Raw genomic sequence first — 26841 nt, forward strand, 5'->3', positions numbered from 1 at the left:
CCGGGTGCTCCGGTTTCCTCCCACAGTCCAAAGATGTGCGGGTTAGGAAGATTGGCCATGCTAAATTGCCCTTCGTTTCCAAAAAACGTTAAGTGGGGGTTACTGGTTTACGGGGATAGGGTAGATATGTGAGCTTCAGTAGGGTGCTCTTTGTAAGGGCCGTAAAGAGTCGATGGGCCGAATGGCCTGCTTCTGCAATGTAAATTCTATGATCTCTATGATCGCATATGAAACAGTCTAAGATGGGTTTTGAGTGCATGTACACAAATGCACATTGTATGGGGAAAAAGGCTGGTGAGCTGCAGGGGCAAGTTGTCATCTGGGACTGATTTTGCGGCATTAATGAAGTCCTGGCTCAAAGGAGGGATGCTAAGTGTTGACGCCAGCATAACACCTGCACCCATTCAGCTACTTTAAATGGGCTAACACAATGAATTCCATGGAAAATGGTGCCAGTTTCGCCAGGTCCATGATTGGCACTCATGAGGCTCACACGCCGCAGCCGCACTTAAAACGGTCCTTACCCCCCCCCGCACACACTGTCCCAGCCAACACGATTGAGAGCAGTGCCACAGTTCAGGGACTCTGAGCTGGACACCCTCCTGGACGCCATGGAGGAGAGAAGGATAACCCTAAACACCGGCCAGGGAGGAAGGCTGCCGGGCGCTGCCGTCCGAGGTGCTTGGGCATAGGTGTGGGGGTCCGCGCCATGGGCAATTTTGCCTGAACTTGTATGCAGTGCCAGAAAAAACATCACAACCTTCTCAGGGCAGCCAGGGTGAGTTGGCTGCTCCGTGCCCCTGGCACTAACCCCACTCCCCGCACACACCCGTAACCTGACCCCTCCCAACCTGGGGATGGGTGAACCCTCAACCTGGCCCCCATGCCAGCACCCATGCCATCCGCCATGGGCGGATGGCCTGGCCACTGAGGCCACTGCTCATCCCCTGGACTGCATGCATAGGACCATCTAACGCAGTGGTTCTCAACCGGGGTCCACATGGACCCTGGGGTCCATGTAACATTACTGGGGGTCCACACAAAAAATATACCGAATTGGGGGTCCACAGTGATATTTTAGTGGTCCATAGAGCAATTCTACTTCAGAACAATTGTTATTACTGAGAATTAAATTTTTACAGTAATCTACGCCATATTAAAATACTAAAAGTAGAAATATTCATGTAGCTATGAATTGTTTATGGCAATCAAGTAGAAGAAAAAAACTTTACATTTGACAGTGTCGTAAATTTAAAGTTACCTAGAACAAACGGAGGTGAAAATCACCTATCGTTTCTCCTTGACAAGTTTAATGAATGATTTAACACAGTAATCACTGGAAACTGTGTATATTTGATATGAATTGGTTATTTTTAGAGTAATTTAATTCAATTTAGTCAGTAAAAAGTTTTTTCATTACTTTTCATATTAGAATAAGTTTGGCAACGTACGAAAATACCGCTAATACGTTTCCAACCCTCATGGTAAGGTAGATGGACTTTAGTCATCGGACAAAATATAAGGATTAGGAATGGCTATGGGGGTCCACAAAAAAAAATTAAGAGGAAAAGGGGTCCATGGGTTAAAAAAGGTTGAGAACTCCTGATCTAACGTGTCGTTGTATGTGTCGCCTGCCCCACCCTCCCAACTCCCACCAGGAGAAGACCGCGCATGACCGCCGGGAGCGGGAGAAGACCGGAGGAGGACCACCAGAACTGCGGCCCCTCACCATGGCCGAGCAGAGGGCCCTGAACGTGGCCGCTGGCTCAGAGGAAAGGGATGTCGCCGGGGTGGAGACTTTCCCTCACAGATGTCTCCTACATTCTCCTCCATCCCAGAGACTATCACATTGGTTGGGCACATAAGTGAAGAGGCTCCTGGGACTAATTCTTTTTATTGGGTTTTGAACAAAGTATATTTACCGTTATGTACACAGGATAAGAAACATATATAATATATATATATATATATATATATACACACACATATATAGAAGAGAAGGGCACACCCAAACATACCAAAGAAGAGAAAATAGTAAATAGTAAAAGAAAATACAATAAAAAATAAAATAGAATAACTGGTAGGGTATTGTGCACCAGCTCAACAGCAGCAACTCGGTACACCTGGCAAAATTATTCACAACACATAAATAGGCGATTGTTTGGGGGGGGAGGAGGCAATACTCGAATGGGTTTGGTGTTGTTGTCGCTCGCTTCTCCCGGACGTCTCTTCTCCTCTCCTCGTCTTCATTCTCCTCGTTCCCTACTCCTGGAGATGCCATGTTCGTTATTGTCTCCCGTGCCTTCCTTCCGGCTCTCATTTCCCTACCTTACCCCCCCCCCCCCCCCCCCCCACCTCCCTGCTTCTCCCCTCTTGTTCCCTATCTCTTCTCTCTCCACTCCCCTTCCCTCCTCCCATGGTTCGCCTTTCATTCCTCTTAGGTTTAGCTGTCCCGTCCCCCCTCCCTCCCGGTCTATCTCTCCCTTTCATGCTTTGGCTACTTTCCCCTGATTCTTGGCTACCTGGCTATTCTTCCTCTTGTTCATTGGCCACAAACAGGTCCCGGAACAATTGCGTGAATGGCTCCCACGTTCTGTGGAAGCTGTCGTCTGACCCTCGGATGGCGAATTTGATTTTCTCCATTTGGAGAGATTCCGAGAGGTCGAACAGCCAGTCTGCAGCTTTGGGTGGTGTTGCGTACCGCCAGCCAAACAGGATTCTATGGCGGGTAATCAGGGAGGCAAAGGCAAGGGCGTCCGCCCTCCTCCCCAGTAATAGATCTGACTGGTCCGAAACCTCAAAGACCGCCACTTTCGGGCATGGCTCCACCCTCATCCCCACCATGGGACTCTATTTAGTACGCATCACATATTGCATCCGGTACAGCAGATGGAGGTAGGAGCACCCAAAGGGCCGGATGATCGGAGGACAGGCCAGCCCCAGGAAGCAGCTGCCGCCCAGACGGGTCCTGGGCGTCTGGAACATCCAGTCCCAGCCACAGTGCAGGTGCAGTCAGACAGCCAGAGATTACAAGAGGAATGTCGGCGAGCATCCAGCACCTGCAGGCACAGGTGGAGGAGTCCAACCATGTGCAGGAGCAGGGTGTGTAAGTTTTTCGGGCAACACCAACACCTATAAGGACTGTAAAACGTACATTGGCCATTTTAAATGGAAGAAGTGGCCAAGTTTGGCTGCAGAAACTGACTGTTTCTCCCAGCAGGCTCAGCTCCCAGTCGAATCCACAAACGGTCAAAGCCCAGGCAGGCTGCTGATTAGATTAACTGAAACACAAAGGGTGCAGATGACATCACCAGACCAGACCCGCATCGAGATTGGAAGATCGATACCAACAATAGACTCGATAATGGGGATATCCAGCAGTAAGGAGAAACCCATCTCCATGATGGGAAAGCAATCTGTAAGCCCCGGTAAAGTGATTAGGAACATCAATGGGGCCCATTCATACTGGACAGGGCAGTCTCAGCCGTTTGTGATTTTCAATAGACTGCTATCACTGAGGCTGATAGCAATCCAGGACCATTGTTCTTGCAATTGCTGCTGGGGGCGGAGCTCACGGGACTTGTTGAAATCTGGACTTTAAAAAGTGTGGCTTGGCAGCCATTCTGCCCTCTTCTCTCTTCGGACCCGCATGGCAACTCTTTCTCTTCGGACTCTCCTGAACCGAGTTACAGACAGCAGTTTTTACAGCACGCAGCCAGCCCAGAAGGTCAAGGTCGACTCAACTGAGTAATTTATAATTCAGGATTGTGAGTATTTCCTAGTCATTCGTGAAGCTCCCGAGGTTAACACAGCATAGAACATAGAACATAGAACAGTACAGCACAGAACAGGCCCTTCGGCCCTCGATGTTGTGCCGAGCAATGATCACCCTACTTAAACCCACGTAACCCGTATACCCGTAACCCAACAATCCCCCCATTAACCTTACACTACGGGCAATTTATCATGGCCAATCCACCTAACCCGCACATCTTTGGACTGTGGGAGGAAACCGGAGCACCCGGAGGAAACCCACGCACAAACGGGGAGGACGTGCAGACTCCACACAGACAGTGACCCAGCCGGGAATCGAACCTGGGACCACTTGAGGCTTTGTGGAAATGGTGGGTGCATGAACCTTTCATAGTGTAATACATTGCTAATACTGTTTAAAGTTAGAATTTACGTTGTGTCCGTTTAGTTTTTATTCCCATAGTCATAGTTATAGAGTATAAGATACCTATATGTTGCTTTCTGGTGTTGATGAGGTTTAATCTTGGTGTTTAATAAAAGATATATGATTTGAACTCGATTGGAGTCCATCTTGCTCTTTCATTTTCTCATCAGTTTTCTCTGGTCGTGTCACAATTTAAATATCCCTTACCATAATTCCGGAGTCGAGAACCGAGGGCAGGGCCGGCTTAAGGCACCGGCAACTCGGGCAGTCGCCCGGGGCGCCATGTGCAAGGGGGCGCCAGAGACTCGGGTCCCGCGCATGCGCAGTTGGGCCGGTGCCAACCAGCGCATGCGCGGTGGCCGCCCTCCCCCAGGGCGGCCCCCCCCCGGTCCGCCCCCCCCCCCCGCTCGGTCCGCTCCCCCGCCCCCCCCTCGGTCCGCCCCCCCGCCCCCCACCTCGGTCTGCCCCCCCCCCCGCCCCCCCCCGCCCCCCCCCTCCCCCCCATGGTCCGCCCTCCGCCCCCCCCCCTCGGGTCCCCCCCCGCCCCCCTCGGGTCCCCCCCTCCCCCCTCGGGTCCCCCCTCCCCCTTCCACCCTCGGGTCCCCCCCCCCTCCCCCCGCCCCCCTCGGGTCCCCCCCCTCCCCCGCCCACCTCGGGTCTCCCTCGGGTCCCCCCCTCCCCCCCCGTTAACAGGTGTAGTTTCGGCCATGTGTGCCATCCAGGCTGACATTGCATGGGTGGCACCTGCCGTGGAGGCAATGGTGGTGATGGTTTAGGCTATGGATCAGTGTGCCCAAAGCCTGGGACATTCTGTGCAGGCAGTGGCTGAGGCTCAGGACAGGGCTTCCCTCTCACAGGCAGCCATTTGCCAGAGCCACCTGGAAATCGCAGTGGCATCCTCAGTGTGGCCCAGTCACAGCAGGCCATGGCTGGGGACATCGGCAGCATTGCCCAGGTGCTGGCCAGCATTGCGCAGACTTATAGGGAGGTGTCCCAGTCCCAGAGGGAGGTGACCCAGTCACTGGCTGATGTAGCACAGTCGCAACGTGATGTGGTGCAGTCCCAGACGGAGATGGTCCACTCCCTGTGCTCCATGGCTGCAAGCATGTAGACTCTGGCTGAGACCAGAACGGGCCTCCAGGACTGGCAGTGCCAGGTGGTGGGGGAGGCCTCAGGGGATGGCTCCTCTCACACCTTCGTCCCATGGAGTAGTCTGGGGGGGGGGGCATTGGGTCCCCCGAGGGAAAAGGAGGTGATGGGGCCCAAGCCGGTGACTCTCGCGTATCGGGGCTGGTTTAGCACAGGGCTAAATTGCTGGCTTTGAAAGCAGACCAAGGCAGGCCAGCAGCACGGGTTCAATTCCTGTACCAGCCACCCCGAACAGGCAGCGGAATGTGGTGACTAGGGGCTTTTCACAGTAACTTTATTTGAAGCTTACTTGTGACAATAAGCGATTTTCATTTTTTTTATTTTTCAGGGGAGGTGCCGGAAAACCCCAGTCTTAATGAAGCTCATAGTCTCAAAGTTGGAGTAGATGCATTATTGTGAGTTTGTTCTGTCTTCAGTGCTCAACTTACAGCTACCTCAAAGCTGCCTGCCTGTGTCTTGCTACCAGTTCTCCCTTCTGTGAAGTGTCCCCTCGCTTCCTGTTCCTCTGTATTTATAGCTCGCCCGTGCACCCTCTAGTGCTTGCTCAGTTGTATTGCATCTACACTGATATACAATCACCACATCCCCCCTTTTTTCTTTACATATTTTCTGTACATTGTTAAAGAAAATTGTACAAAACAGTTAGATTACTTACGATATGTGTATCTATACAAGTGATGGTGCTATTGCATATTTTACAAAGCCAATTTATATTTATGAGTCCAATCTTCATAAAAACATTTATGAGTCTAAACTTGATTAATTTGTTCATTGAGTTTTTTCTTTCTCGTTGTTGACGTGGTGATATTGCTATTGCAACTCCGTTGTGAATGTTGTCGGTGTTCTTGTTATTTTAAGTAACTCATACATCATCCCGAGGTGTTTGAATGGTCAAACCACTGATGTTGACTGACATGGACTTTTTTCTGTGCTTGTGGTATCGATTTAGTGTGTCATCTGCCTTGAAAGCTGGTGTGCTTGCTTGTTCTGGAGCAGATGTGAGTTTGTGCGATTCGTTGTCATCCCATGGCATGTTTGTAGTCTTGTCATTGTTTTGCAGTGTGCTGTGGCATTGTCCTTCATATGCAGAGTTGTACCATTTTGTACAAGTCGTTGTTTCATTGCTGTTGTTTCTGTCGTTCCTGTCTTTGTTGTTTTCGTTGTCGTTCTTGTTGCTGTTTTTGTCGTTTCTGTCTTTGTTGTTTTCATTGTCGTTCTTGTTGTTGTTTTTGTCGTTTTTGTCTTGGTTCTTGTCGCTATCTTTGTTGTGCTTCTTGTTGGTTTTGTTGTTCTTCTTGTAGTTTTTGTTGTTGCTGTTGTTCTTGTTTCTGCAGCGTTCTAGCGATTTTTGTTGTTCTTATCGCGCTTCATGTTGCTTTTGTTCTTGCTGTTGTTGTTCTCGTTTCTGCTGTGCTTCTTGTGGTTTTTGTTTTTCATGTTGTGCTCAATGAGTGTCCCGTGTGGATAATTTGAGTCATTGTCACAGTTAATGGTGCGAGTGTCCTTTGTGGAATCTGTTACATTGAACGTTTCGTCTAGAGAATGGTGAGAATGATCTGATGTTGCATTGATGCTGGTGACATCAGTCATTTGTGGTGGATTTGCTTCCTCTTCCTTGCTTCCTTGGTGCTCCTCTTCTGGAGTAATTTGTGGTGGATTTAATTCATCTCCTTTGCTTTCTTGGTGCTCATCTTCTGGAGTCAAGTTCTTCACGATTTCATTTTCTTGTTGGTCTTGGTGCTCCTCTTCTGGAGTCAAAATCTTCATGGTTTCTATTGACGTGGTCTCTCTGGACTCTTGGTGCTCCTCTTCTGGAGTTAAAATCTTCATGGTTTTTATTGACGTGGTCTCTCTGGACTCTTGGGTGGCCCTACTCTGTGCTTCTGTACAGACGAGCTGAGATCTGTCAGTCTCGCTGTGCTCCTGCACCTCCTGTATGTCGAGTGTGATCACATTGTCACTGTTTTCGCATGCAGTGGGTAGATTTACATTGTCTTCTTCTTGAATATGTGAGCTTGGTAGACTTTCATAGTCTGCTTGCGGTTTCTCAGATACGGCGGGTTGACCTTCATGGTCTTGTTCATGCATGGTGTTCGCTAGGGAGTGTTTGCTTGCTTCCATTTTGGAGTCTTTCAACGAGCTGTCTGTGGAGGCTCACGTCACTCTCTTTGTGGAATCTTTCATCACTCTCACTGTGGAGCCTGTCATCGCTCTCTCTGTGGAGTCTTTCTGTGCTCTCTGTGTGGCGTCGTCTTCGGTATTGCTGTCATCCAATGTATCGACGATCTGCCATGGCACCATGGTGTTGGATTCATCTACCACGAGTAGAGTCGTGTTGAGCTTTGCGACCGTGTTGCTGATGCTGTGATCAGCATATCCGAATAACTCAGCCATGTCTGAGTAGAATTGTTCGAAAAGCAAATCATCTTTTTTTGCTTCGGATTTGGTATCGTTTTCTTCATCATTTTTTGCATATCCAAATAATTCAGCCATGTCTGAGTAGTATTGTTCGAAAAACAAACATCTTTTTTTGTTTCGTGATTGTTTTTGTTCTCTTCACTTTGGGTGGTGCAGACTGCTTGTTCCAGGGTGTTGTGAGAGTTATTTTCAAATGCTAGTGTAAGTTCAGGCGTTTTTCTGTCTTTTGAGGTAAGGAAATTGGGTTTTACAGCTTTAAGTATCTAGATTTTAATTTTCGGGCATTTCCCTTTTAAGTGGGCGTGGTCCGGGTCCTCAGACGTCATGACACTCGTGATGTCATGCGTAGGATTTGATTGCGCATGCACAAATTGGCCTTCCTTTACTGTGCGGTTTTGTGCCCACTGTGCATGCGCGGCTTGCACATGCGCAGAACCATCTTCGAATGGTGCACTCGTTCCTTTCAACTGGGCATGCGCATAACGATCCGCGACCAAAACCTTTTTTAACTGCGCATGTGCAGAATGCAAAACGGCTGATTGTAACTGCACATGTGCGGCTTCTGTTTCCTGCACATGCGCAGACGGAGATTTTCGTCCTTTGTTGCCCCGAGACTGTAAAATGTGCTCCAACGCCATTTTACAGCGGATTTCAGCGTTTTTCCTTTCTGAAAAGTTTGTTACCTTTTCCTTTCGCTCTGAACTGGATTTCAGCATTTTGTCTTTGTGAAAAGTTCAAGTTACTTATTCCTTTTGATCTCAACTGGATTTCAGTGTATTGTCTATGTGAGACGTTCAAGTTACTGTTTCCTTTTGATCTGTACTTTTCACTCGCGATTTCTGGACTGAACCCTTTCTGTTCTGATAGTGATTGTTTGAGTTTTGCATCACTCAGTCCCTGTGCAGTTTGGCCTCTGAGCATACAGTGCTGTTCAAATTCCATACAGTACTCTTCAAATTTTTTTAGTATTATTTGTAAGTTGTTGCTGTCTTCAGCTTTCGAGTATTTAAATCCATTATATACTTCTCTAGCTTCATGTCCTGTGATGAGCAGTGCTATTTTCATTTTGTCTGAGGCTGCTGCTAAATCATTAGCTATGATATATATATCGAATACTTGTTTAAATCTTTACCAGACATTACGTACATTACCGGTTATGTTCAGCTGAGGTGGGGTTCCAACCCACATCATCGAATAAGCGAGGTCTTCCCAAGTCAAATGCCCAGTAGGAGTTTTTCTTGCCATTTTGGTCTTTCTGTGTCTGCAGCTGAGTAATCTTGGAGTAAGCGCCTGAAGCCACTCCTTGGTACCATGTGTTGTTCCTTGTGTCTTAATAACGCTCGTAGTCTCAAAGTTGGAGTAGATGCTTTATTGTGAGTTTGTTCTGTCTTCAGTGCTCAACTTACAGCTACCTCAAAGCTGCCTGCCTGTGTCTTGCTACCAGTTCTCCCTTCTGTGAAGTGTCCCCTCACTTCCTGTTCCTCTGTATTTATAGCTCTCCCGTGCTCCCTCTAGTGCTTGCTCAGTTGTATTGCATCTACACTTATATACAATCACCACACTTGTAACAATAAGCGATTTTCATTTTTTTCATTTTTCAGGGGAGGTGCCGGAATACCCCAGCACGTCAGACATTCCCCCCGCCCCCCTTCTTGTTCCTGGTGTATCTGGTGGGCAGCAGGCAGAACAGGGCAGTACCACGCCACCCGGGACACCTGAGCAGCGGCCGGGCCCATCCAGGCCGGGTCGCCCCAGGAGATGCTCACCAACTTGTTGCAGGGCAGGAGTTACAGCCTCCACTCCTGCTTTATCATCTGGGGAACCACCTCAGAGTAGTGTCAGGGCCCATAAGGCCAGAACGTTAGACATCAGTTAAGTTGGCACAGGTGCAGGGCACAGTTTAGTTATGGGGGTTAGGGCACAGACTGTATATATTTCTTTGCAATAAACACCTGTTAACAATGTTAAAACCTGCCTTGGTGCTCTGTCTGATGAGTGTGGGGGTGGACTGGTCCGGGCTGGCTGGAGGCAGGGCTCCAGTGCAGGCCCTGTGGGAGGACCATCCCCACGCCAGGGATTCAGTAGGACAATGTGATGGACTGGCCAGCTCGCATGCAGCGATCACTCAGGTGGAAGGTGCTACCGTGGGCATGAGTCAGACACTGTCATACGATGGTGCACCAGAGCTCATTGCAGGGCAGTTTGTCATCATCCTCCATCTCATGGACCAGACCCGCTGTTTCTGCCAACCCAGGGCCCCCAGCTCATAGCGCCGCAGGTATGCATAACGGAGGAGTGTGCAAGCGGGCGGTCTGGCGCTGTGGGAAGTGAGGGGGTGTGGTGCTAGGATGTGGTGTCCATGCCCCTGGCCAGCACCCCCCTCCCCCTCTTAGTTGGTGAAGGCTGGCGATAACGCTGTCGGGCCTCCCCGGGCACCATGTCCTGCTCATCGTTCCCCCTCCCCCGCACTCTCCTTGTCAGACGAGGCCTGCCTTTCCTCATCTTGAGGATACTGAGAGGGTCGACCCTCTCAGCATCATACTGGAGGGCCCCTCCAAAGCGGTCCAGGCACCTGAAGCTAATCTTCACACTCCTGGTCACTATATGGGCGTTGTTGTAGCAGGTGTCCGCGTCAGCCTATTGCCTCCGGATAGGTGTCATCAGCCACGGCTGCAGTGGGTAACCGCTGTCGCCCAGGAGCCAACCCCTCAGCCGAGGGGTGCCCCTCAAACATGTCAGGGACCGGCGAGTGTGCCAGGATTAAAGAGTCGTGCACACTGCCCAGGTATCGGGCACAGAGGTGCACGATGCACAGCTGATGGTCACAGACCTGGACGTTCATTGAGTGGTACCCCTTTCGGCTTGTGTAGAGCGACCTGTTATCCGCAGGTGCCTTTAGGGCGACATGCATCCCGTCTATCACCCCTGGACCTGGGGCATCCCGGCAATGGTGGTGAACCCCGTTGCTCAGGCATCTTGGTGGGCTCGGTCCACATGGGAATGTATATATTGCTCCACCTGGGCATATAGGGCTTCCTTGACGGCATGGATGCACCTGTGCACCGAGGGCTGTGAGATCCCGGACAGGTCCCCACTCAGCGGCTGGAAGGACCCCGTCGCGTAGAAGTTCAGGGCGACTGACACCTTGACGGTCACTGGGAGAGGGTGTCCTCACCCCATACCCCTGCGGTGCCAAATGTGCCATCATATGGCAGATGTGTCGCACTGTCTCTCTGCTCATCTGGAGTCTCCGCCGGCATGTCTAGTCCGGGAGGTCCTTGAATGACAGGTGGCGCCGCTACACATGAGGCCTTATGCGGTGCCTCTTTGGCACCTCCTCCTCCACGGCCTGTTGGGTGGACAGCCCTCCAGCCTGTGCAGCCACCACCTGACCCTCTGCAGCCCGTTCCTCTGCAGCCAAGTCCTCTGCTGCTGCCTGCTCCGCTGCTGTAGTTTCCCCCACTTCTCTGAACAGTACCCGCTCACGTGGCCGCAGGGGATCTCGCAGAACTGTGACCATTACCCTGGCGGCCACTATTGCTGGTTGAACCCCAAACGCCATTGTCTACATGGGGCGTATGGCCAACATGTTAGCATGGTGCATATTCCTGAAGCCAATCAGGTTCAATGGTCTACACGGTTGGCAGTGCGGGCTCCGCTGACACATGTCCCCCCCACCCCGTCAGTGTCCGGCACCATCGGTGCCCCCGGTCCTGGCACCCGTCCTTGCTGCCAGGGGTACCATTGGCTGGCACTGCCCTCACTGGGGGGGTTGCCGTGGGTGTGGCCCTGGGTGGTCCCCCGGTGAGTGGCAGCTGGTTGGGCGGGGTGTCTTGGGTCGGGGGGGGGTGTGTGTGTGCAACCCTAGCCAGCACCGCAAGGTTGACATCTGCAGTGGAGGCTGCCCGGGCATCCTGGTGGGCTTGGTCCACATCGAAATGGATGTATTGAGGCACCTGGGCATATAAGGCCTCCATGACGGCGTGGAGGCACCTGTGCACCAAGGTCTGTGAGATCCCGGACAGGTCCCCACTCGTGTTTGGAAGGACCCTGTCACGTAAAATGTTCAGGGCGACTTACACCTAGAAGACTACCGGGAGTGGGTGTCCTCCCCCATACCCCTGTGGTGCCAGGTGCCCTCACTGGGGGGGGTTGCCGTGGGTGTGGCCCTGGGTGGTCCCCCGGTGAGTGGCAGCTGGTTGGGCGGGGTGTCTTGGGTCGGGGGGGGGTGTGTGTGTGCAACCCTAGCCAGCACCGCAAGGTTGACATCTGCAGTGGAGGCTGCCCGGGCATCCTGGTGGGCTTGGTCCACATCGAAATGGATGTATTGAGGCACCTGGGCATATAAGGCCTCCATGACGGCGTGGAGGCACCTGTGCACCAAGGTCTGTGAGATCCCGGACAGGTCCCCACTCGTGTTTGGAAGGACCCTGTCACGTAAAATGTTCAGGGCGACTTACACCTAGAAGACTACCGGGAGTGGGTGTCCTCCCCCATACCCCTGTGGTGCCAGGTGCGCCATGATCTGGCAGATATGTCATACTGTTCCCCCTGCATAAAGTCTTTGACGCATGAGGCCTCATGCGCGCCTCCTTGGCACCTCCTCCAACTCGGCTTGTTGGGCAGCTGGCTATCCAACCTGAGTGGCTGCCACCTACCTGCCTCTCTGCTGACCGCTCCGCTGCTGCAGCTTCCTCCTCCTCCTCGAGCAGCTCCAGCTCGTACAGCCGCGGGGCATCCCCCAGGGCTGTGGCGACCAGCAGGAAGGCCAACATTACTGGTTGAATTTCAATATCATGGGGCTGGTTTAGCTCACTGGGCTAAATCGCTGGCTTTTAAAGCAGATCAAGCAGGCCAGCAGCACGGTTCGATTCCCGTACCAGCCTCCCCGGACAGGCGCCGGAATGTGGCGACTAGGGGCTTTTCACAGTAACTTCATTGAAGCCTACTCGTGACAATAAGCAATTTTCATTTTCATTTCATATCCATTGTCTGCAGGGTGAGAAAAGCCAACATGTTAGCATGGTGCATATCCCTGTGCCAACCAGGTCCACCGGGCTACATGGTAGCCCCGGTTGGTACTGCGGGTTCCGCCCCCGCATGTCCCTCCACCCCCCCCATCCCCGCACCCCAGTCCCTGTCGTTTGACAGTACCTTGGATGCCTCTGGTGCCAGGGGTACCATTGGCTTGCATTGCCAACCCACCAGGGGTAGGCACCACAGCCCCAGTAGGTGGATGTTGCCCTGGGGGGCTGCCGGCGGGTGGCGGCTGGGTTGGCAAGGGGGGGTGTGGGCACCAATATGGCCGGTGTTACTCTGCAGAACCAGGGGCCAAGGTGTGGGTGGTTAGTGGGGCGTGCAGCAAAATGGTTGCCTTGCAGGCCCTGATAATGACCGTCCATGTCTGGACACTGTCCCAGTCCTGTAGGAAATAACCCCGGCCACTCGGCCTGTTTCCCCCCCTCCCCGACCCTGGCAGGGCCCCCACATCCCAGCCAGCCCGGTCAGTGCGTCTGGCCCGGCAACCCCCAGTCGCTCCTCTCTGTGTCTTACCTCCTTTCCTTCCTTCATCAGCTGTGATGCCGGTTTCACGGTTTTAAAAGCACAAGGAACCCGCGGTGTCAGGAACTCGGTCCATCGGAGGAGGAGAATCGCGGAGTCCCCGGAGAATACTGAGTCAGGCCTGCTCATGATATGCAAACGGTGCTTACTGTACGTGCATTACGGTACACATCGAGGCTGCTGACGAGGTGACAGAGAATTGCGATTTGCCGTAAAATAGGCGGCCGCCGCGATTTTGGAGTCGAAAACAATTCTCTGCCTATTCACATTTCGCGATTTCGCCATCGGCTAATGGGAATCCTACCCAATGTCTTTCTGTTCTGGTATGATCTTTGTAATACACCTTCTGAAATGTCTCTAAATTATTTTTATGACATTACTATGCACAGTACTCTGAGTGTAGTCTAACCAAGGTTATATATAAGTTTCAGGTAACTTCTCTACTTTTCCTGAAGAAATGACCCCGGTGCCTGGTTAATCTTTTCCATGTCCTTGTTAACCTGTATTCCACTTTTATTAATTTGTGAAATTGTACTCCAGGTCCCATTGCTCCTCTTCTCTATTTACACTCTCATTTTGAAAGATGTATGTAGCCTCCTTATTTCTCCTTATACCAAAATATACCAACACATTTACCTATATTGAAATTAATTACGTGTGGGCAGCACGGTAGCACAAGTGGATACCACTGTGGCTTCACAGCGCCAGGGTCCCAGGTTCTATTCCCCATTGGGTCACTGTTTGTGCAGAGTCTGCACGTTCTCCCCGTGTCCGAGTGAGTTTCCTCCGGGTGCTCTGGTTTCCTCCCACAGTCCAAAGATGTGCAGGTGGATTGGCCATGCTAAATTGCCCATAGTGTCCAAAAAGGTTAGGAGGGGTTATGGGGATAGGGTGGAAGTGAGGGCTTAAGTGGGATGGTGCAGACTCGATGGGCCAAATGGCCTCCTTCTGCACTGTATGTTCTATGTTCTTATACACTCATACTGCTAGTTTATTAATGCATGATGGCCCAACCTTCCTTATATTAACTATACCCCAATCTGGTGTCATCTGCAACTTTTGAAATTGTGCATCCGATTCCTTATTCTTTATGTACATGTAAATGTTTAATGGTTTTTAATCAGGAATCAGATACTTTACTGAAAGCTAATCTGCACTGATACATCACTACAAATGCTGCAATGTTAAGAATACAAAAACACTGTTCACTAACCTTAAGTTCTTAATGTCGTTGGAAATTAATGATATCTTGTTGTAGGCAACATTCAGAGACTGAAGATTTGATAAGAGGAATAGCCTGTTAAAAAAAAAATCCATATCTATTTAAGATTAATCTAATGTTATTTATGTTCTTAATTGGCAAAGATTTTTCTGGACTAGAGCACAATGCTGCCATTGTGTAGCCTGAATTGTATTCTGCCTAACCAAGGAACCATTTCCATTTGTCAGTTGTCACATAGCTTAATTCAATGTAATTAATTTGATGCTTACAAATTGGTGTGCTTGAAATTTAAAAATGAACCAATACTGGATTAAATTTCTTGTGTTGATCTCTTTGTTCAACCAGTTCTGCCCTCATTCACATCCTGATTTTCATCGTTGCTCCATTTGTTGCCTTGGTGCTAAGTTCTGGAATTCCCTCCCAAAATCTTCAAGTTTTACTTCTCTCCCCTTCTTTTAGGTGCTCCTTAACCCTATCTCTTTGATTAAGCTTTTGGTCATCAACTCTAATATCTCCTTATGTTGCTTAGTGTCAAATTGAATTTGGTAACACTCCTATTATAACACCTTGAGATGTTTGACTACATTAAAGGTGCTATATAAATGTAAGTTGAGAAAATATATTACAACTATGTCAGCAAAATTGGTAAGTTGTAAGAACAAATGTGCAACAGCAATTAAAATCTACAATGCTTCTCCACAATAAAGTATCAAAATATTGATAGTGACATGTTCAACAAATTGTATATAAAAAACAAGCTATTCACTATTGGATATTGGTATTTCTTGGAATAATATCATATGTTATATTCTGAAAACAATACTAGCAGACTCCGGGAATGGGATTCTCCAATTCTGAGAGTGGTGACACCAATGCAGAATTCGTGGACTTTAACATCAGCAAAACTGGCGCCGCACTGGACTGATTCCGTTATTATTGAGGGGCTAGCACCGGCACCACGTGGAACACAATCAATTCCAATGGAAAATAGTGCGGGATTCGCTGGGTCTGGGATTGACACTCGGGAGGCAGACAAGCTGAAGCCGCACATACACATTACAATCCCCACACACACATCCCAGCCAACAAGATGGCACTGGTTGTGCTGGGGCGCGTCCATACAGCTGATGTGTTGGCTGGGGCCAGAAGGCACCCAGGGGGTGACTGGGGGGGGAGAGACCCATCCGACCCGTGGCACTAAGTTCACAGTGAGTAGTCAGCGGCATTCGCAGCTGCATGGCTGCCTTCCCGGCCGCGGCAATGGTGTCTGTCCACCCCAACCCCACCCCCCGCTACTCCCCCCAGCGAGCAGCACAACTATCTGCAATCTAAGTTGATGTTGGGCATTTTTCATAATCCCTCTCTCTTCCTCAGCAGCCACCACGCCGGTTTCACGATTTTTAAAAGCACACATGAACCACGCCTTTGGGAACTCGGCTCATCGGGGGAGGAGAATCGCGGAGGCCCCGGAGAATATCGGATCGAGCCCGCTAATGATATACAAACGCTGTTTACTGTACATGCATTCCGGAACCCACTGGCGTCGCTGTCGAGGTGTCGGAGAATCACGATTTGGCTACAAATTGGCGCCGCCGCGATTTTGGCGTCGGAACCAATTCTATGCCTAATCGCGTTTCGCTATTTCGGTGTTGGCCAACATATCGCGCCTCATATTTTTTTCAGGATCATTTATTACATTTAAAAATACACAGAATTCCTGGCCGTTTAATTTAGGATAGGGTTGCCACCTCAGGTTGTTTGATTGTGTGACAATTAAACACATAAATTTGGTCAAGCCACGTTTTGATGTGGATTGGGCAATGTGAATTTGATGCCAGTTCTTCCATTTTGAAGTTCCAGACTCCAGCTGATCATGTGTGAAGCTACATGAAGGACGTCTCATCAATGCTAAATTACAGGACCATCAGTTCAGTTGGCTGGACAATTTGTGATGCAGAGCAGGGCAGATTCAATTTCCGTACCGGCTGAGGTTATTCATGGAGGCCCACCGTCTCAATATTGCCCCTTGCCTGAGGTGCGGTGATCCTCAGGTTAAATCACCACCAGTCAGCTCTCCCCTCAAAGCGGAAAGCAGCCTGTAGCCAACTGAGACTATAGCGACTTAACTTTTACTTTAGAATCATTCACAGGTTAACAGCTTTTAACACAATTCAGTTTGGCATTTCCCATAGTTGTTTCAAGTTGTAAAATTCAACAGAGAATGACGTGGTGGGTGCTGAAGAGTTTGTGCTGACTTCAAGGCTTCTGCACAAACTAGTTGCTACCAGATGTAGGTGCACTGGTTGACTGCCATTCCTCTTGGAATGGAGCATGACTGGATCTGAAGGTACTTAGCAACATCGCGCAGTTTGCTGTCCACTGTTGCCTAAAGTGGTCACTGATGCTCTCTATTCATTGAGAAATAACTACATTTTATTCCATCTTGCCAGAGAGCAATAGGTGGAGGGAGGAAAAGGGTTTGTTCGGGATTATAGGCTTCCCCATGGTGCAAAGCACCATTGTTGACAGGTACATTGTTTTGTGACTGCCACATATCAACTCTGTAATATACTGGAATCAGAAGGCATTTCCTTCCATCAACGTTCACCTGGTGTGTGAAACCATAGACAATTAATAATGTAGGCCAACGTCTAGCATCTTGGCAACAGTCATGAGCTCTTTCTGATACAGTAGTTCACTGTGCCAGCTACAATTCTTCCATTTTAAGGGTGTGACAAGGGGCATTTGCTGACTAAATGGCTCATGACTGTTGTTCACAACTCACGGACATGTGTGTAGCATGCATACAATGAGAGCCATGTTGCCACAAGAAATGTGATGGAGCAGATTGTTCAGTGTGCTGCAAACAACTTCTCCATGGACTGGACTAGTTTGGAGGAGCTCTTCAGGCCTTACCTGAGTAGGTCTCTGGTTTGCTGCATGCTGCATAAAATAGTTATCATGTGGGCACAGCCCTTGCAACTAGCTGCCAGGCGAGCAACTGGGGAGGAGAACAGGAGCAGTAAGAGGAAGGAAATGGAAGAGCCAACCCAAAAAGCCCCTTTCTTTCCAAGCTGACGCTGAGGAACTAATTTGAGTCCAATACTAGTAACTGCAACTTAAATTCTCTGTTCACCAAGAATCTCATTACATAGAACATAGAGTGCAGAAGTAGGCCGTTCGGCCCATCGAGTCTGAACCGACCCACTTAAGCCCTCACTTCCACCCTATTCCTGTAAACCAATAACCCCTCCTAACATTTTCTGGTCACTAAGGGCAATTTATCATGGCCAATCCACCTAACCTGCACGTCTTTGGACTGTGGGTGGAAACCGGAGAACACGGAGAAAACCCATGCAGACACGGGAAGAACGTGCAGTTTCCGTACAGACAGTGACCCAGCAGGGAATCGAACCTGGAACCCTGGCGCTGTGAAGCCACAGTGCTAATCACGTGTGCTACCAAGCTATACCTTCTCTCAGCATGATTCTAAGGCCAACACATGGGCATCATCAGCCATGTCCTTTGCAGGTACCATTTGTCACCAAGAAGCCAGTCCTGTATGGTCCCCTGAGGATGTCTTGGATCTACGGTCTACTCAAGATATATGAACTGTGGATGCTTCCTGGGTGCCTAGTGCAAACCTGCATGATAGGTTTCTGATAGTCGCAGGCCAGATGTACATTGAGCAGGTGGCATCCTTACCAGTTTATGTATTGGAGTGTCTGTTGACAGAGAGTTTTTACAGCCACATGAGTTCAGTTGATGGCACCCTGCCTTGTGGGAATCTGGAAATCTCAGCAAAGCCTAATGTCTGACTTGCTTGATCCCTGTTGACATTGACATAATTGTAGGCTTTGGCAAAAACAGCGTCAGTGGCCTCATGTATGCATTTGTGTGTGGCGACCTGAGAGGTTCCACAGAGATCTCCATTGGAGCCCTGGAAGCAACACTGGTGTAGGGATTCAGTGTGGCGGTTACTTTCATAGTCAGCAGCAATGGATGCCCTCCCAGTTCCCTTGCTGCCAACTTCTGGAGAATGTGGCAAATGTGAGATACCGATCCCTAGAAATGATGAGGCGTCAGCGACACTGGTTCTTCTTCATCTGTAGGTAGCACATGCGAGTTCTGTACACCCTGGGTCTTGTAAACCACCTATGAATGACGTCTCCATGTCTGAAAAAGGTCCTGCTGGCCCTTGGTATTGAGTGTTTGCACTTCCTTTTGTGAGCCAGGAGCCTCTGTCGCAAACTTCTCCTTCTCTTCTGCCTGCAGATGATAATGTAGACTACAATAAATCCAGGTTCCATCTTCCTGATAGTGAACTCTCTGAAGTATCAATGAGGAACAGACAAGAGTCAGCATTAGTCCCCAAAGGTCCTCCTGCTGTCAATAATTCATCAGGGAATGAGGGTTCAAGGGCTTTGTTCCCGTGTCGAAAAGTATTGGCTCCGGAAATGATGGCCAGTGCATATCAAGGTCTTCCCGTAGATTTAATGAGGAGTGCCTGAGGCTTCTTCTCTGTGAATTGTCTGGCACCAAATTTCTTTTAAAAATATTTTTATTCGCCATATTTTCATCATCTTCGCCATACAAAAGAGAAACAGAAACAAAACAACCCAAACAATATAAAAAGGAAAAGGAAACAGCCCCCTTTACTACCCACCCCAAAAGTTAACAACAACTAACTCCCAAAAGTGCATAATAAACAAACCCAGGAATTGTAGAACCTCACCTTTGCCCCCCCTCAGCTCAAACTCCACCTTCTCCAGAGTCAAAAACTCCAGTAGGTTCCCCCCGCCACACCGAGGCACAGTGTGGGGAGACTGACCTCCAGCCCACCAGGACTCGCCTATGAGCGATCAGCAAGGTGAAGGCTAAGACATCTGCCTCCGCACCCGCCTGCAACTTGGGATGGTCTGACACCCCGAAAATGGCCTCTAGGGGATCGGGCTACACATTCATGTGCAAGACCCCCGGGACTGTGCTAAATACCTCTCTCCAAAACCTTTCCAGCTCGACCAAAACATATGAACGTGATTTTCAGGGCCCCTCCCACATCATTCACAGACATTCTCCACCCCCTCAAACAGCTGGCTCATCCTCGATTTTGTGAGGTGCACCCTCTTCCAACTGTATCAGCCCCAGCATCTCATAGACATAGAATTTACAGTGCAGAAATTCTATGGGCGCGATTCTCCGCTCCCGCGGTAAATCGTGACGGCCGTCGTGAAATCGGCCGACTTTCACGACGGCCCGATACGGCCCCGTTCCCGAGCTATTCACGCCCAGGAAATGGGCTAGGAGCGGGGCCACGGGAATCACGTGTGAAATTACGCCACAAGCCTGCGATGCCCAAATGACGACACGATGACGCAGGCTCGCATCGTAAAAAAGCGCGAGCGGCCAGATCAACGGAGGAAGAGGAGAGGATGAGTGAGCCACGGAGGGCCGCCCCGAGGTTCGGAGAGGCAGACCTCGAGACCCACCTAGATGAGGTTGAGCAGAGGAGGGGCATCATGTGCCCTAGAAGAGGGCATCGCCACCCTGCGAGCATTGTGCGACGGGCCTGGCGTGAGGTGGGCACTGCCGTGAGTGCTGTGGGGCAGACCCCTCGGTCTGGGGAGCAGTGCCGCAAAAAGCTGCACGACCTCACCAGGGCTGCTAGGGTAAGTGCCAAGAGGGTGCCCCCGGGTCACAACAATCCCCCCCTCCGTGTACCTAATCACCCACCTTCCCCCTGGCCACGAGGGGGAGGGGGAGGGGGGAAGAGTGAGTGGAGGGTGGTTAACCAAGTAGTCACGGACCCACATGAGCGCTGCGACCCCCTGGAGAGATGCCATGGTTTAGTTCCAAATTTCCCCCCCAACCTTTGCCAATATGTGAACGCCCTGATGATACCTGCCGAATTGATGATCTATCTATGCACCCCCTCCCAACAGGACAAGACTGCTCACAACAACCGTGAACGCAACAGGACCGGAGGGGGTTCACCCATTTTCCACCCCCGACCACGTTCGAGCAGAGGGCACTGGACCTTGCTGGGGGCTCTGGCACCCGGGAGGTCGCGCAATGCGAGGTTGGAGGTGCAGAACGAAGTGAGACAACCCTGCATGACAACCCCCACTCCCCATCCTCTGTCCCTTCACACTCTGCACACTGGACCCCCCCCCCCCCCCATCCTCTGTCCCTTCACACTCTGCCCACTGGACCGTCCTATGCCTGGCCGAGCGTTTCTAAATAACCCCATTTCATTCTGTTCCCTAGGACGTGCTGCCGAACAACCAGGGCTGTCTGCGTCGAGGCAAAGACGACCATCTGCCATCACCACCGCACCCAGGGCCGCACGCCAGAGGGTGCCAGGAGGACAGTCAGGAGTACCATCATCCCAACCCGAGACTGTGCAGCAGCAGGCACAGAGGATGGCGACACACACACCAGAACATGTGGGAGAAGCAGACATGGGCCGCGAATGCCCTGCGGCCGCTCATCATTGGGGCGATGACCTTGAGGACATTTGTACAGACGAGGACCTAGAGCTTGCGGCACTGCTATCTCCCACACCATCCACCATCCCAGAGACACTCACCTCGGTTGGCCAATTAACTGATGAGACTCCTGGGTCACGGTCTGGTTCGCACAACACAGCTGAGCCGGTACAGCAGGTGGAGGTCGGAGCAGCCGAGGGCCTGGACTGTCGGAGGGCAGCCCAAGCCCAGCATTCAGCTGGCTCCCAGACGTATCCCGGGTTCCTGGATTTACTTGAACCACCCGCACAGCTGATGCATTTTGAAACCCAGGGACACAATGACGGGATGAGGGCTGTCTTCCAGCAGCTGCAGATGCAGTTAGAGGAGTCGAACCGCGTCCAGGAGCAGGGAGTGGTGCCGCTCATGGAAGCCACCCAGGCCGACACCGCACGGGTGGCATCCGCTGTCGAGGCAATGGGTGAAACGGTTTCGGCCATGGGTCAGGTTCTGCAAGGCGTTGGGTTTAATGTGCACGCGTCATCCTCGACCCTGGACAGGGTTGCCCTCTCACAGGCAGCAATGTGCCAGAGCCAAAACAACATTACCGGCGCGCTACGGGCCCTGGCCGAGTGTCACCAGGTCATGGCCCAGTCCCAGCACGCCATGGCCCAGTCCCAGCAGGCCATGGCACAGTCCCAGCAGTCAGTCGCGGAGAGCATCAACCGTCTGACACACGTGCTGGATGGCGTCGCGCACACACAGGTTGAGGTCGCACAGTCCCTGGCGGGAATGTCTCACTCCCTGGACTCCGTCACTGCGAACCTTCAGCCCCTGGTGGAGACCGTTGCAGGCCTCCAGGACTGGCAGCGCCAGGTGTCGGTGGGGCGACGGGGCACTTCCCCGCTCGCACGTCCGTCCCACAGTGAGGCCTGGGGGCAACCGGGCTCCCCGAGGGAGGGGGAGGTTCTGGGGCCCGTCCCATTAACTCCATCATGGGACGTCCCTGAACGCTCAGCCTCCCCCCGTCCCATCCCTGGTGCATCAGGTGGGCAGCGGGCAGAGCAAGGTGGCACAACATCATCCGAAACGCCTGGGGAGCAACCTGGCCCAGCAAGGCCGGGTCGCTCCAGGAAACGAGTGCCGACGGGGAGACATGTCGAAGGGGGCGATTCGCAGCAGTCCGCCTCCACTCCTCCTGTATCATCTGGGGATTCACTTAGACGTAGTAGTAGGGCCCATAAGGCAACGAAGAGGGACACAAAGTAAGTTGGCACGGGAGAAGGGCACAGATTAGTTGTCGGGGCTAGGGCATCTGAACATTATGTTAACCATTAAACTCACTGTTGCACCTAACTTGTAAGACTGTGTGATTTTTCCGTTGCCACAGGGATCGTGATGGTGACCGCGAGTGTCGCTGGGGTTGACGAGCGTTGAAATCTCGGTGCCGGGTATGCAGTCCCTTCCACCCCCTCCCACAGCTACCCCACGTGGGCACGTGATGGAGTGTCCCTGACGAACTCGGCGGCCACCGAGATGGATGGTTCAGCTATTGCCATGAGTCAGACTTTGTCTAACGATTCTGAGCTCACAGATTCTCCCTCCGCCTACTCCACCAGGGCATCTCCCCTCTGCATCGCGATGTTGTGCAGGGCACAGCAGACCACGACAAGGCGAGCCACCCTGTCGGGCTGGTACTGCCGCCTCCGGAGTGGTCCAGGCACCTGAATCTCATCTACAGGAGACCAAGGCAGCGCTCCACCACACCCCTGGTTGCTGCATGGGCCTCGTTGTAAAGGGTCTCCGCGTTGGTCTTAGGCATCCGTATAGGCGTCATCAGCCAAGACCTCAATGGATAACCCCTGTCGCCCAGAAACCAGCCCCTCAGCCAGGGGGGCCTTCCCTGAAACATTGCAGGGATGAACGACTGCGCAAGAATGTACGCATCATGCACACTCCCTGGGAACCTTGCGCACCCGTGCATGATCCTCATGTGGCGGTCGCATACCACCTGGATATTCATGGAGTATGTCCCCCTCCTGTTTGTGAAGACTTCCCTGTCCCCTGCAGGCGGGCGCATGGGGACGTGAACACAATCAATTACCCCCTGCACCATCGGTATCCCGGCCAAGTTCGCAAATCCACGAGCTCGTGAATATTGACTTGCTCGGTCCTCGGGAAAGGTGATGTAGCGGTCGGTGATGGCATAGAGGGCATCGGTCACATCCCGGATGCACCTGTGCACCGATGCCTGGGAGATCCCGGATAGGTCCCCGCTCGGAGACTGGAAGGAGCCGGTTGCATAGAAGTTAAGTGCCACCGTCACCTTGACGGTAACCGGGATCACGTGTCCTCCTCCCGTTCCACGTGGGGCGAGGTGCGACATGAGGTGACAGATATGTGTCACCGTCTCTCTACTCAACCGGAGTCTCCTCCTGCAGGTGATGTCCGGCATTGTCTGGAAAGAGAGCCGGGCATGGTACACCCTAGGCCTCGGTCGTCGCCTCTGGCGCCCCGGCTGCACCCTCACTCTCTCCTCTCTCCCCCCCCCCCCCCCCCCCCCCCCCCCCCCCATGCTGCTCGACGACGGGCCACTCTGCGGCCATTCCCTCTGCTCCTGCAGCTGGCCCTGCATCCACTGCGGATTGTGGCTGTGGACGCTGCTCGATCTCCAACTGCAGTGCAGCGGCCCCAACCACTGCGCTGAACATAGCTGTTCTGGTCGAATACATTATGGTCACCTAAGGAAGGGTGGTTGGGGGCAGAGAAACGACATGTTAGACGGAGGTTATTCGACACCTCGGCAGCCGCGTGCCACGGGATACCTGTGTGTCCCGGTGGCTTGGTCGCGCTGCTGATACGCGGCCAGCCTAACCCCTGGTCACTTTCTGCATCCAACGAGCAGTTAACTACGTCCTCCTCACCGGTGCGTCAGTGTCCTGTGGCCGTAAGCCACAGGGCAACCAGCGGCCGTGTCCTCGTGACCGTCATGCCGTGGCAGGGCGGCTGACATTTTGTAACCGGGGGTGGACGAGTCACTCCCTCCCTCCCTCCCTCTCTCCCCCTCCCTCTCTCCCCCTCTCCTCTCCCCCTTCTCCCCTCCCTATATCTCTCCCCCTCTCCTCTCTCCCCTCCCCCTCTCTCCCCTCCCCCTCCCTCTCTCCCCCCTCTCCTCCCCCCTCCCTCTCTCCCTCCCTCTCCCTCTCTCCCCCCTCTCCTCTCCCCCCTCTTCCCCTCCCTCTCTCCCCGTCCTCTCCCCCCTCCCTCTCTCCCCTCCCTCTCTCCCCCATTCTCTCCCCCCTCCCACCTCTCCCCCCCTCTCTCCCCTCCCTCTCCACCCCTCCCTCTCCCCCCTTTTCCCGCCCTCTCTCCCCCCTCCCCCCCTCCCTCTCCCCCTCTCTTCCCCCCTCCCTCTCTCCCCCCCACCTCCCACTGGTCGCTGCTTTCTCGGGGATGCCTTCCCCGGTTTTCCCAGACCCCGGCGGTCCGCTCACCTCCTCGCTCCTCTCGTCAGCCAGCACGACTGGCTGACGACTTTTAAAAGCAGGTGTGATCGCCGACGTCGTGACGCCAGGTCACGACGTCGGGACTTCGGGCCATCCGGGCCGGAGAATAGCGGGGGGCCGGATAATCGGCATTTTGGGCGTATTGGCCGATTTGCCGAGTTTTTTTGCGGGAAACCCGATGCGACAAATTTGCGCGTTTGGGAGAATAGCGGGAGCGCGTCGGACCGGCGTCACGGGAAAAACCGGCGCGGCCCGCTATTCTCCGCACCGGCGTGGGGTCAGAGAATCGCGCCCTATGTCTACGAGATGCTGCAAGGGTAAATGGCTCACACCACAATCCCTTTTCCATCACCCCCCCCCAGCTACTCCTGCCACTTCACCTTAATCCCCTCCATAGACATATTCCTCCAGAATCCTCCCATAGATCATCAAAACAACCCCCCTCTCCAGCAACGGGAAGGCCGGCACTGTTGGGAACACCTTCCTTGCGCAATCCCGAGCCTGCAGGCACCTAAATCCTTCTCCCTGTGCCAATCCATACTTCTCTCAAAACTCCTCCAAATTCGCGAATCGTCCTGAACCTTGATTCTCCCTCTCGTCCCATCTCCGAAACCTTTTATCCATCCTCCTCGGCTCAAACCCGTGATTTACCCTAAACGGCATCCCTCCTGACCCGGCCCCAGCTTAAAATGTTGCTGAAACTGCCTTCAGATCTTTAAAGTGGCCACCACCACCGACTCACCAAGTACTTTCCTGGAGCAATCGGGAGCGGCGCTGTTGCAAGCCCCACTTCATCTTTTTTTAAATATAAATTTAGGGTACCCAATTCATTTTTCCAATTCAGGGCAATTTAGCGTGGCCAATCCACCTAGCTTGCACATCTTTGGGTTGTGGGGGCAAAGTCCACGCAAAGACAGGGAGAATGTGCAAACTCCACACGGACAGTGACCCAGAGCCAGGATCAAACCTGGGACCTCGGTGCCGTGAGGCTGCAGTTCCACCCATTGCGCCACCATGCTGCCCTTTGCCCTCCTCCATCTTAACCCATCGGGCCTCCCCCTCCTTGGTCCAGCCCCGCATCTTCTTTGCATTCATCACCCAGTACTGGTACAGTAAGTTTGGGAGGCCGAGCCCACCCCCGCCTGTCACCCTCTCTGCAAGACCACCCTCCTAATCCTGATCACCTTCACCCCTCCCCCAGATAAATGAGATAAATTTGTCCACCCCCCTGAAGAAGGATTTGGGTAAAAAGACCGGCAGGCACTGGAATAGGTACAAAAATCATGGTAACCAATTAATTTTAATTACCTTCACCCAGCCCGCCAATGACAGAGATTGTTCCACCTTGACAAGTCGACCTTCACCTTCCCCATCAATTTATATCTTTGAAGCCCACCCCAATCTTGAGCAACCTGCACACTCAAGTACCTAAAGTGGGTTGCCGCCAAACAGAATGGCAGCCATCTCACTCCCACCCCTATTTCCAGCTAGAGACCATGAAATACTTGGTAAAAACAAAAAGCAAATTACTGCGGATGCTGGAATCTGAAACCAAAAAGGAAATGCTGGAAAATCCCCTCACTAGCACACAGCCCAGAGCTCCTTAGCGCGATAGCCAAGGGCTCTAAAGCCAGTGCAAACAACAGGGGGGCATAAGGCATCCCTGCCTCGTACCCCGGTGCAGAGAATAGTATCCCAAATTCATACTGTTAGTGCGAACGCTCGCCATTGGCTCCTTGTACAACAGCCATGCCCACGTTACGACCTCGGCCCAATTCCAAATCTTTCCAATACTGCCATCAAGTTACCCCATTCTACCCATTCAATTGTCTTCTCTGTGTCTAGTGTCACCACCACCTCCATCTCCTTTCCCTCCGCCAGAGACAGGATCACATTTAGCAACCGCCTCACTTTCGAGATTCAGTAGGGATAAGGGCCTATACAACCCACACTCCAATGGGTCCTTATCTTTCTTTAGGAACAGCAAAATCAAAGCCTGCTCCATCACCTGTGGCAGGACATACCTGTCTATCGCATCCTCGAACATTCCCACCATCAGCAGTGCCAGATTATCCTTACATTTCTTATAGAATGCAACTTGGAATCCATCAGGTCCTGGCACCTTCCCTGCCTGCATCCTCCCAATCGTCTGCTTCACCTCTTGCTCCACCACTGGCCCCTCCAAGCCTATTCTATCCTCTTCAGCCAACCTTGGATTATCCAACCTGTCTAGGAATTCCCTCATCCCTCGCTCTTTCTGATGGCTTCATCCCATATAGCTTCTTATAAAACTGTGCACAGGGGTAAAGAGCTGGCTTTTAAAGCAGCTCAAGGCAGGCC

At 52.1% G+C, this 26841-nt stretch overlaps 1 protein-coding gene across 8 annotated transcripts in view; it reads right to left on the minus strand.

Moving 5' to 3' along the window:
- The window catches only part of LOC119969274 (leucine-rich repeat-containing protein 63), a 71193-nt gene that overhangs the window by 8017 nt on the left and 36335 nt on the right, over positions 1-26841 (minus strand). For 7 of the 8 annotated variants that reach the window (XR_005461325.1, XM_038802677.1, XM_038802670.1 and 4 more), the window contains one exon: positions 14520-14603. The exons of the other annotated variant lie outside the window; for it this stretch is intronic. Coding sequence is in view for 6 of the 7 variants with exons in the window: in XM_038802677.1 (XP_038658605.1) it covers positions 14520-14603 (84 nt within the window). In the remaining variant the exon portion in view is untranslated. The remainder of the gene's footprint in view (positions 1-14519; positions 14604-26841) is intronic. 8 annotated transcript variants of the gene reach the window in all.

Source organism: Scyliorhinus canicula, chromosome 7 (genome assembly GCF_902713615.1).
Source record: "Scyliorhinus canicula chromosome 7, sScyCan1.1, whole genome shotgun sequence".
Taxonomy (NCBI): domain Eukaryota; kingdom Metazoa; phylum Chordata; class Chondrichthyes; order Carcharhiniformes; family Scyliorhinidae; genus Scyliorhinus; species Scyliorhinus canicula.